General features: G+C 41.9%; 1 protein-coding gene across 2 annotated transcripts; it reads left to right on the forward strand.

Annotated features, from left to right (window-relative positions):
• Positions 1 to 262: 262 nt before the first annotated feature.
• On the forward strand, positions 263 to 9,386 carry LOC130562533 (WASP homolog-associated protein with actin, membranes and microtubules). Of its 2 annotated transcripts, none has more exons than XM_057347617.1 (10): positions 263 to 1,083; positions 1,259 to 1,432; positions 1,630 to 1,780; positions 2,547 to 2,716; positions 4,103 to 4,259; positions 4,349 to 4,518; positions 6,611 to 6,697; positions 7,217 to 7,309; positions 8,061 to 8,406; positions 8,503 to 9,386. In XM_057347617.1, the coding sequence occupies exons 1-10, from the start codon at positions 544 to 546 to the stop codon at positions 8,781 to 8,783; spliced, it is 2,169 nt and encodes a 722-aa protein (XP_057203600.1). In that variant the 5' UTR covers positions 263 to 543; the 3' UTR covers positions 8,784 to 9,386. The 2 variants fall into 2 exon arrangements, with proteins under 2 accessions (XP_057203600.1, XP_057203599.1); XM_057347616.1 differs by having other exon boundaries at positions 264 to 1,083; positions 7,214 to 7,309; positions 8,503 to 9,377.
• The last annotated feature ends 1,470 nt before the right edge of the window (positions 9,387 to 10,856 follow it).

The following is a 10,856-nucleotide window of genomic DNA, read 5'->3' on the forward strand; positions in this document are numbered from 1 at the left end:
CATACAACAAACTGGATGCATTTGCAATGTTGTCACCCCTTCCACCCCATCTCATTCTCTCGTTCTTGTTTCCCAACTGTTTACGTTCACAAAACAAACTACTTTTTCAAGGATATTTTCTTATAAGGGAATCTTGATTTAATATTGTGTTTATATCAGGGCTTGCTCTAATTCCCAATAGCACCACCTGCTGTTGCACATGCATTTGTGAGAAAATCTGCACGATCACATTTGTGAGAAAATCTGCACGATCACGTTTGTGAGAAAATCTGGACAGTCACATGTTCTAGTAAAAACAGCCAATCATCAATCGACGAAGATCTACGGAAGGAAATCCGTACTGACGTGAGTTTGCAGATATCTGTCATTCGGGTTTTCTTTCTTTCTCTATACAGACAGGATTTGGTATCGGATGACTGAAGCAACTGCAGATAAGACAACGGAGTGCAGACACTTACTGCCATCACGTGGCCGCAGGAATTCCCCATGATCACATGACCGCAGGATGACGTCAAAATCAAAAAAGAAACACAAGCAAAGGCCATGAACGCCATGAGCGACGCGGACAGCGAGCGAGCGGACAGTCTAGACGGATGGGTTGCCGTTAAAACCGACGCGTTCGACAACAGCGAGAACCATAAACTCCGGTTTATCGTGGAGTGGAACGAAATAGAGTCGAAGTTTGCTGTGACGTGTCATGACCGGACGCAACAGCGGCGCGGAGACGCTAGCGGGAGCTGCGCAGGACTGTTCTCCAGCGAACTCCTGGGACACGTGCACGCGCATTTGTGTGCGGTGCGCGATGAGCTCGCGTCGCTCTTCCCTGACCTGACGCGCTTCCGCGAGCCCAACCTGTGGGAGCTGCTGTTCTTCAGCGCGCCGCGGAGCGATGTCGACGCGTCGTGCAGGCTGCTGGAGCGATACTTCAGCTTCGCTGTGGACGCGTGCGGCCGCGGGATCGTGCTGGACGCGCTCTTCAGCGTCAGTGAAAAGGATGAGCAGGAATACTACGAAAATCTGCACGAGTTTAAACGCAAGGCGATGCGGGACGAGATCACGCGCGCTGAAGACGCGCTACGCGCGGTGAGATGAACAACATTTGTCATAAACACACTTATTTGTCTGTTCTGCTCTTGCTTAATTTTACTTTATGTGTGTGTGTGTGTGTGTGTGTGTGCGTGCGTGCGTGCGTGCGTGCGTGTGTGTGTGTTGATCGGATTGTTGACAGTGTTGATGTAATGTGAGTTGTGTTGTTTAGGTTGTTGACAGTCGTTCGAGTGCTGATGGACTGATGCAGCTGATGAAGATCTATGATGAAGAAGATGAGCTCTACACACAGTTTGTCAGTGTGTCAACCCACTTTCACCAGAACCTTCTACAGCCCTTCAGAGACATGAGAGAGCTCGCCACACTTTACACAACTGAGATTCAGGTACACACACACATGATTTTTTAAGCTTTTTTGCCCATGGGGTCCTCAGTTTTGGTCCCCACAGTGACGTGAGTTGTTGTGCATTCAGGTTTATAAAAACAAGACACACACACACACACAAATGCTGGTGTGTACACAGTGGATATTCAATAGACGAAGGTGACGGTATTATTTGTCAACTGGTTGTTTGTGTGTAGAAGTGTCTGCAGTATGAAGAGTTGGGGCCGAAGCGTGTGCGTGAACTGGAGGCAGAGATGAATGAATGGAGGCAGCGAGGTCAAGCGGCCGTTCATTCAATACAGGACATCACCGCTGACTACTTCAAGAACACATCAAACGCTCTCACAGGTCACAAACACTCACAACATTGTCTCGTGACTTTATCCATGTAGAATAGATTAATGGGTAGAATGGAATGAAAATATAACTGATCAAATAAATCTATAACATTAGTAAAGAAAAACAAGGATAAGAAAATAAGAAATCATAACACGCACACACAGAAAATCAGATCCTTTAGAAATGTTAAAGGGGTCATATGGCGTGAATACGTGTTTTTCTGTGTCTTTGGTGTGTTATAAGTTGCTCATGCATGTATTAGACACGTAAAATTGCAGAAATGAAAGTGTGGGAACAAAAGACCCAGACCTGCCTGAAACACCTCGTGTAGCCACACCCCCACAAATCTACGTCAGTTGGTGGTCTGATTTGACTAAGACCACCCAAATGTATACTCAAGTAAGGTGGGCGTACCTTTCAGTACAATTGAAGAGGAACCTGATGTTCCAAATATGGTCAGAGGCGTTACATTTCCCTCACACGCTTACAGTATTCCACCAATCACTACTCACTGGTGAACTGGCCAATCACAGCACACCTCGCTTATCAGAGCCATGAGCTTTGTTAAAAATCTGCACGTTTCAGAGAGGCGGGGCAAAGAGGAGATACAAACATGCACGGTGTGTGGAAAATACAGCGTTTATCAACCTTAAATCCTGTATACACATTACATTACATCTAAAACAAACCATAATATTCCTTTTAACCGTGTCATATGACCCCTTTAAGACTTTTGGAGTGTTTGATCATTTACAATCTGTTTGTGTGTGTTCAGGTATGGTGAAACAGATGGAAGAAGATCAGAAAAGGTTTGGTCAGGCATCTTGGACGATGGCCACTCCCCGACAAGAGAAACTCAAACTGTTATTGGCTAAAGAGACACTGCAGCACATGAGAGCCAGAGAGATGTGCATCAAACGCAAGAGACTCCACATACGAGATAAAGTGTGTGTGCGTGCGTGCATGTGTGTGTGTGCGTGTGTGTGTGTGCGTGCGTGCGTGCGTGCGTGCGTGTGTGTGTGTGCGTGTGTGTGTGCGTGTGTGTGCGTGCGTGCGTGTGTGTGCGTGTGTGTGTGTGTGTGTGTGTGTGTACTGGTTTAGCTATATTTGTGAGGGCCAAATGTCCTCAGTACCACAGTGAAATACGTGTGAACCCACTTGTGGGGACATTTGACTGGTCCTCACTAAATAAAAAGGCTCATAATTCGCTCAAATAGTGTTTGTCTTTAAATGTAATAGAGTGCACATGTTTGTGTGATTATTAGGTTAAGGGTCAGGGTTAGGGATAGGGGATAGAATATATCATAAGCCTGATATAAAATCAATGGAAGTCTATGTAATGTCCTCACTAGTATAGTCAATCAAACCTGTGTGTTTGCGCAGCTATCTTTATGAGGACATACATTGACGCAATGCAATCTCTAGCCCGTCACCCTAACCGTCAGAACTACATGCCTGACCCTAACCCTGACCCTTAACCTAACTATAACCTAAACCCTAAAACCAAGTCTTCACCCTCAAACAGCCCTTTAAAGGGGTCTCTGGAAGTGAGGACCGGCCAAAATGTCCTCACTTTACTCTCCTTGTCCTCACACCGCTGGTCTACAACTCAAACCGGTCCTCACAAATATAGATGTACAAGTACACACACACACGCACGCACGCGTGTGTGTGTGTGTGAGAGTGTGCGTGTGTGTGAGAGTGTGTGTGTGTGTGCGCATGTGTGTGTGTGTGTGCGTGTGTGTGTGTGAGAGTGTGTGTGCGTGTTTGTGCGTGTGTGTGCGTGTGTGTGTGAGAGTGCGTGTGTGTGCATTAAGAGTAGATATAAGCACAAAATCTTGATCAACGTCTGTTATTTGAAAAACGGCTAATATGTAGTGTTTATATATTTTTTTAAACGTTTTATTTCCTCAGTAGACAGATGTAGTAAAGTAGGATTAGAAGTGTTTAGTGATTTAAAATGTTTAAACCAGTAAGGAAAGAAATTTTAAAACTCTTCTGGCATTGTTTAGGGTAGAAACTAAACGACTTATTATTTATTCAAATCATGTTAAATTCGTTTTTATTCATTTGACATGTGTAAGAGTGCAACGTGTTGTCATAGCAACATCATACTTCCTGTTTCCTTTTTTCCAATATGTCCTATGAAGGACGTCTTGTTTAATTCTAAGTTGAGGACCCTCCGTATACCGCACCCTTCAGAGGATGTACCCTTTTGAAACGAGACACAGCGACTGTTTCAGTGTTTCTGGTGTGTGCGTGTGTGTGTGTGTGTGTGTGTGCGTGTGTGTGTGTGTGTGTGTGTGTTTGTGTGTGTGTGTGTGCGCGCAGATCCGTGGTGTGATGAAGAGCGCGGGTGCCGTCAGTGCGCTGGAGCTGCAATATTATGAAACACAGCTGGAACTTTATGACTGCAGATTTGAGATCCTGAGAAACGAGGAGCTGCTGCTGCTGACACAGATTCACACCACACGACGACAAATCAGAGGTCCTGAACACACACACACACACACACACACATCTGTGTGTTTAACATCACCTGCTGGTCTAAAGACTGTGTGTGTGTGTGTGATACAGAGCTGCAGGAGCAGGTGGTGTATTATGACACCTGTCAGGACCCTGAGGAGCTGCTGGATGTTCAGGTGGATGTAAGCTCCGCCCACACACACCTGCAGCAGAGACTCAAACAGCTGGAGAATAAAAGAGGAACAATATCATCACGCAGAGCTTACCTCAGAAACCAGCGGGTACACACACACACGCGGGCGGGTTACTGTGGGTTCATGTAGTGTGTTGATCTTTACCTGTGAAACCTCCATCCTCTTCTGAGCAACACGCTGCTCTTCTGGTGTCATGTCATGACTCATGGGCGCTTCAGTCTTAAAGGGATAGTTCACCCAAAAATGAAAATTTTGTCACGATTTACTCACCCTCAAGTTGTTCCAAACCCGTTTACATTTCTGTTAAACACAAAGAAAGATGTTTGGAAGAATGTTAGCAACTAACATTCCCGGGGCATCATTGACTACCATAGTAGGAACAATAATTGTATTTATTTTTTTGTTCCGTTTAACACGAAAGCAGATATTTTGACATTTAGGAAAGCAAACAGTTCTGGGCACCTTTGACTACCATTTTATTTTTTTCTACTATGGTAGTCAGTGATGCCCCAGAAATCTCAGTTTCTAACACTCTTCCATATATATTTCTCTGTGTTTCACAGAACAAAGACATTTAAACAGGTTTGGAAGAAATAGAAAGTGAGTAATTCATCTTCATTTTTGGCCGAACTATTTCCTTTAAGTTCTCTTCTTAACACAGAACCTGAAAGCAGCTGAATGATTCACCATTAGTTGACTAGTTGGTTATAGTCTGTAGCTTTATAGACCGTTTCATCGGATGCGCGTGCCTGGACTGCAGTTAACTTCCAGTCTGTGTTTGGTTAGTGTCTAATATTATAACTAGGGCTGTCAAACGATTAATCACGATTAATCGTATCCAGAATAAAAGTTTGGGTTTACATACTGTATGTCTGTGTACTGTGCATATTAATTTTGTATTTATAAAAACATACGCATTTATTTAAGAAAAAATTAAATATTAATATTAATAAACATTTACATATCATTACAATTATTGGCAAATATAAATAAATGTTAACATTTTCTGTAATATACTGTACATGTATGTGTTCATAAATACAAAATTAATATGCACAGTACACAGACATACATTATGTAAACACAGACTTTTATTCTAGATGCAATTAATCGCAATTAATCGTTTGACAGCCCTAATTATAACTATTTAAATTTGATTTAATTTATGTTAAAGATGGGGAACACACTCAGTTTCTGCCAATCTCATATTAATCTTGAGTGGCTGTACAGTAGTATCGCATACGTCGTATCTTTGAAGAGTCTTTAGTTTGATCACATTTATAAAAGAGAGATACAGCTGTACCATTATTTCTGGAAAAACATGAGCTGTTGGAGGTGGGACTAGTGGGGAGAGTGGGATGGAACTACAGCACGAGCACACAACACATCATCACATTAATCCCTTCCTGTTGTTTACATTATGCACGTACGCGCCGATTGCCAACAAAACACAGACGTATGACCTAGTTTGACTTACCTAGTTTGACTTACCGCGTGCGGTTCATGTCCGGCATCTTTTAGCGCTGGGACCGCGCCATCTATCAGTCTCAAACATCTCCAAATCCAGCGTTTATATAACATCCATCACTGAAATGCCCCGAACAAACAGACACACCTCAACTTCTCTCACTATCGCAAGAGTAACGAGCAGCAGCTGCAGGCCCACAGCGCAGACCATCTTGTTAAGTGGGTCTTCCTTTCGCTCGTCGGTTGGCGTGTGGGCGGGCTCTTTGTTTTGCCTTGCCGTGGGCATGCTTTTCCGGGAGAATTGCCAATAAAAGGAATAGAATCCCTGTTACGAAACAGGGATCCAGACGTATCAAAAACATTCTGAAACAAGTTGGAGTGCTGGGGGAGTGTTTCGAGCACAGAAATACTAGGTCAGCTTGGTTGCATTTAAAGAAACCGTATGGTACATTGACATCTAGAGGTTGAGTTTGGTATCGCTGTCAAAACTCAAAATATTGGAGAGCCAAGTTTAGCCAAGTAAGGCTTCTTCTCAGTTTTTTTGATTGTTATCAGAAATAATCTACTGACACTTTATTGTTTGCGAATGTGTACCGGAAGTTAAAGGCAATCCACAAACATGTGCATTTGCAGTAAACTTTGTGTTGTTGCTTTGAAACTGTCTATACACACACACTCACTGAAGGTGTGTATCTTGTGTGTGTGTTTGCAGGACGTGTGTGTTCAGGCTCACAAGCTGCAGCAGTGTTCAGTACTGCAGAAATCCCAGCAGCACCACCAACACCATGCCGCGCAGCTGGTGAGTAATCTGCCCGTTACCATGGTAACCGCAGCCCACTACATCGTCACACGAAGCATCCCATAATGAGTCACGGTTACAGTGCTGCAGGATCTTGTGGGCATCTGTGGGCTGGCTGAGTTGCCATGGCGACTGAACCTGCTGTCAGACCCTCAGGAGTCCAGCAGGGGTCACAGTCCCAGAATGCATTGCACCCTTTCTATATGTTTATCAGAGAGCTTGTTTCTGCCCTCCGTGAGTAAACGTCGTACATGTCACATGTGTGTTCAGCAGAATGAAAGCATGAAACGTCAACCTGAACATGTGGTTTTATTGTGACAGCAGCGACGTCTTCTCCGTCTTTCCTCACTGAAAAAAACGCACATAACTGAAATGCTGAGTGCGGTGTGCCATCCCAGAATGCACACAGTTCAGTAAAGAAATATAAATCACTAAAAGTAGTGTGGTCCATTCTAATGTTTTTTTCAGTATTCTGATCAGCTTGTGTTGGGTTTTGATGCAGTGTTTTGTGTTCAGAAGCGAGAGAAGAGGAGAGAGGAAGAGCATCAGATGAAGGAGTGGGTGGAGGTCGAGAGAGAGAAAACTCTTAACAGACTCCGCAGCTTCAGAACGGTGTGTCATTTTAGTTTTCATGAGAAATGTAAGAAATGATTCTTTCAATAGATTAAAGCACTTTCATTGGAAAGTTCAAAATGATTCAATAGATTAGACATGAAAAAATATTTCTTCCAGCATCATCCAGGAGTGTTTGTTATCAATAGTCGGATGAAACTTTGATTGAATCTGATCTCTCTGATTTCTTTCTTTAACTTCAACTATTTGTGAATTAAACGTCACTTCAAAATATCATTGTACTGCACGTATTTCTGTTTGTTTTAACATTACTGTGCGAGTCTGAAAAAAGAAGTTTGCTCCTTGTCCAATAGAAAGATTTCCAGTTCCTTGCGTCAGCCCGCGTTAGGAGAGTAAATTGTTGTTTCATGTGAAAGAATCGAAGAATCTTTACGGTTTTGTGTTGTTTAGACGACAGGTACTTGTGTTTAGACTGTGGGAGGTTACGTGACAATCTTGATGTGTGTTGCGTCAACTGTGTTCAGAGATCAATCTCTTATTTATTCAGATTTTCTTAAGTCAAAGTTTTAAAAAAAATGTTAACATGACTGTGCATCTTTGTGTACTTGTAATTGTGTAACTTTAATCAGAATGTGAAAGTTGTACTCCGTTGAAAACGTAAGACTTTTGATTCCTTTACAGTTTTGCCAACTCATTTGGGTTTACAGTGTGTATGAACATCGTCATCATTTGCTTCAGTGAATTATTTGTCTCTCTCTCTGTGTGTGTGTGTGTGTGTGTGTGAGTTCAGAGGCATCAGGGTAAGTGTGTGTTAAAGGCTGCTCAGTCGAGGCCGATGTCACATGACGACGATGATGACTCATCACAGCCTCTGTCAATCATAAGTCTGGGACCGCAAAACTCCGATCCCTGTAGGAAGGCTCGTGCCCTGAAGCCAAGCGACATCCCTGTGGAGATACTGGTTCCAGACCAGACACCTCCTCCCCAGGTTCCTCCTACATCTCAAGAACCTCCCCCACCCCAAGCTCCTCCCCCACCTCCTGCCCCACCCCTTCCTCCGCCACCCCTCCCTCTGCTTCCCGCTCTGCCGATCAGCGAGAAGCTGCCTAAAAGAAACGCTCTGGAGCAAAACACTGGTGAGTATAAGTATAGATTTTTGAGTCTGACTTCGTTAGCGTAAAAATGACTATGAAAAGTCAAAGCACACGTTCACGGGGCGCTTTCTGCTGCAGGGTTAATGGACGAGCTTTTAGCGTCCCTGCAGCGAGGTCAGAAGCAACTGCGTAAAGTCCCGAACCACACGGAGCACGTGGATGTCAGAGACAGCATCATGTCAGCCATCCGACAGGGTGTGGCACTGAAGAAAGTACCGCCCTCTGCCGGCCCCGCCCCTGCAGCAGACTCTGAGTTGGAGCGAAGCATCAAAGCTGCCATGTTGAGAATGAAGAAGGTCACCAATGATTCTGATGATGAAGAAAGTTCAGATATGCCGTCCGGCGAATGGGACTCTTAAATGTAGACAACCACCTCTCCAAGAGATTATAAAGCCAAAGACGCCTCAGCCGTTACGCTGCAGTTACAACAGCGGGACAAACCAACATCCTCAGTCAACATTGAGTTTTATTCTTAACTCTTTAGAATCAACCTTATATTGAATATCACAGGTTGGGTTAATGGCACTTTAAGTTGCTAGTAGAAACGTATTTATTATTAATTATAATATAATTATATTATTGTTTTGCTGACATCCGATGGATTTTATTTGAAAACATTGAAGATGCTGCAGTGCCGGATCAGGATTGAAAAGGTTTCTAACATCTGCTGTGAAATGGGTTATGTAAAGGATTTGCTGAATTTCAATAAAATATTGTGTGATATTTTTGCAAGCTCCTTTTTTATATACAGATTTAAGCAAGTTTAGAGAAGAAAACGTTAGCTGGCAATGGTTTGCAAAGTTTTGCTCAAAATATCTGCTAAATAACGACACCTTTTTTAATCCAACAGTCTCTCACTGAAATGATCCAAATAAAGAAAATCGACTCGGAGAACACGTTTCTGTCTTTTCGATGTTTATTCTCGGTCAAGGACGAGTATTCAAATACACGAGAGCAAATCAGCTCTCTCCCCTTTCATTATACAAGATTTCACTGCTATCAGTTCAAAGAATTGCGCTTTCGTGAGGTCAAATTTTGTCTACAGACTCGGAACTCTTGTACTGAAATGAGTTTAGGATCAATTATTCATTTGGTAAAAATATGTATTCTAGAATAACAAAACACACATCAGAACAATGTGATAATGAGAACTATGTTGAGACTAAATAAAACAAAAACAAATCCAATCTGTGTTATATTTCAGTGTCTTCTCAGACAGTGTTTTCAGGTGTCACCCGGCCTCAGATGATTTTTAAACAGTGTAGTAGTTTGCATCTATTCTGGGCTCTTATTCACTGCATTTTCCTCATTATTTATTAGACAAGTTTTAGTTTTCGAATAGAAATTATTGGCCCGGTTTCACAGACAAATCTTGGCTTAAGCCAGGACTTCCTTCGTTAAGTACTGGCGTGCATCTTGAGACAAAACAATGGCATTGATATATTTTAAGATATGTTAGTACAAGATGTTTTCAGTTTAGACTGCGTAAGCATTCATGGGACTATAGCCTTAAGCCTTGTCTGTGAAACTGGGCAATTGTGTTCTCACATTTAGATTTGTCAAATATATATGCAAATGCCTTTAGATCAAATACATAACATAAATCTGTCAACATACAGAAAAAACCTACACACCCATACACAACACAACTCAACACGAACAGAACCATTGTGTCAAGACCTCCGACTCATATCTGCAAAACAATCAGTGCTCCAACACAAGGAAAATAAGCTTTACTCTTACCTCTGTTCACACATTTATGCATTGGTAACTTCAAATATTCAAACGAACTAAAGAACAATAAATAAAACATTTAAAAACGGTCCTAAATGTGTAACAGAGTGGTTTGGGAATTCATATTGTTTTTGCCTCCAGTGTCCTAGAAAACCAACAAAAGTTAACTTGTCAGAAAAGTCCAATGTGCAATGTTCAGAGATTTTTCTAGATGAGCTGTTTTTTTTAGTGCAAAACACACACGGTAAAAAAGATTCTGTGCCTTAGTAGATTTTATGAAAATAAATGATTAAAATTAAGTTAAAATAACAAAAATCTTAGGAATGAAATCTACTAATTATTGTTCTTAAATTTGTAATAATTTAGATCGTGAATAAATTACTGAGTAAATCCAACTCAATTTTATTATGTTCAACCCACTTAAATTTACTTATTTATTTAGTATTGAGACTACATAAAATGACATGATTTTGAAAAACAAAAATGTTTAAGTTATTTGTTAAAAATTAAACCAAAACTCTCCTAAATCTCAAAGATAAATCAAACAAAAATTACTACGTTTTTTTTTAAACAAACCATTATTCAGAAGAGCGGTGTCAGGCCGAGGGAGGCACAATGTTAGTCATGAAGTATATTACTCCCCTCATGAGCAATAACTGTGCTAATGCCATGCCGTATAGAAGCTACTAGTCTCTTTT

Source organism: Triplophysa rosa, linkage group LG12, assembly GCF_024868665.1.
Source record: "Triplophysa rosa linkage group LG12, Trosa_1v2, whole genome shotgun sequence".
NCBI lineage: Eukaryota > Metazoa > Chordata > Actinopteri > Cypriniformes > Nemacheilidae > Triplophysa > Triplophysa rosa.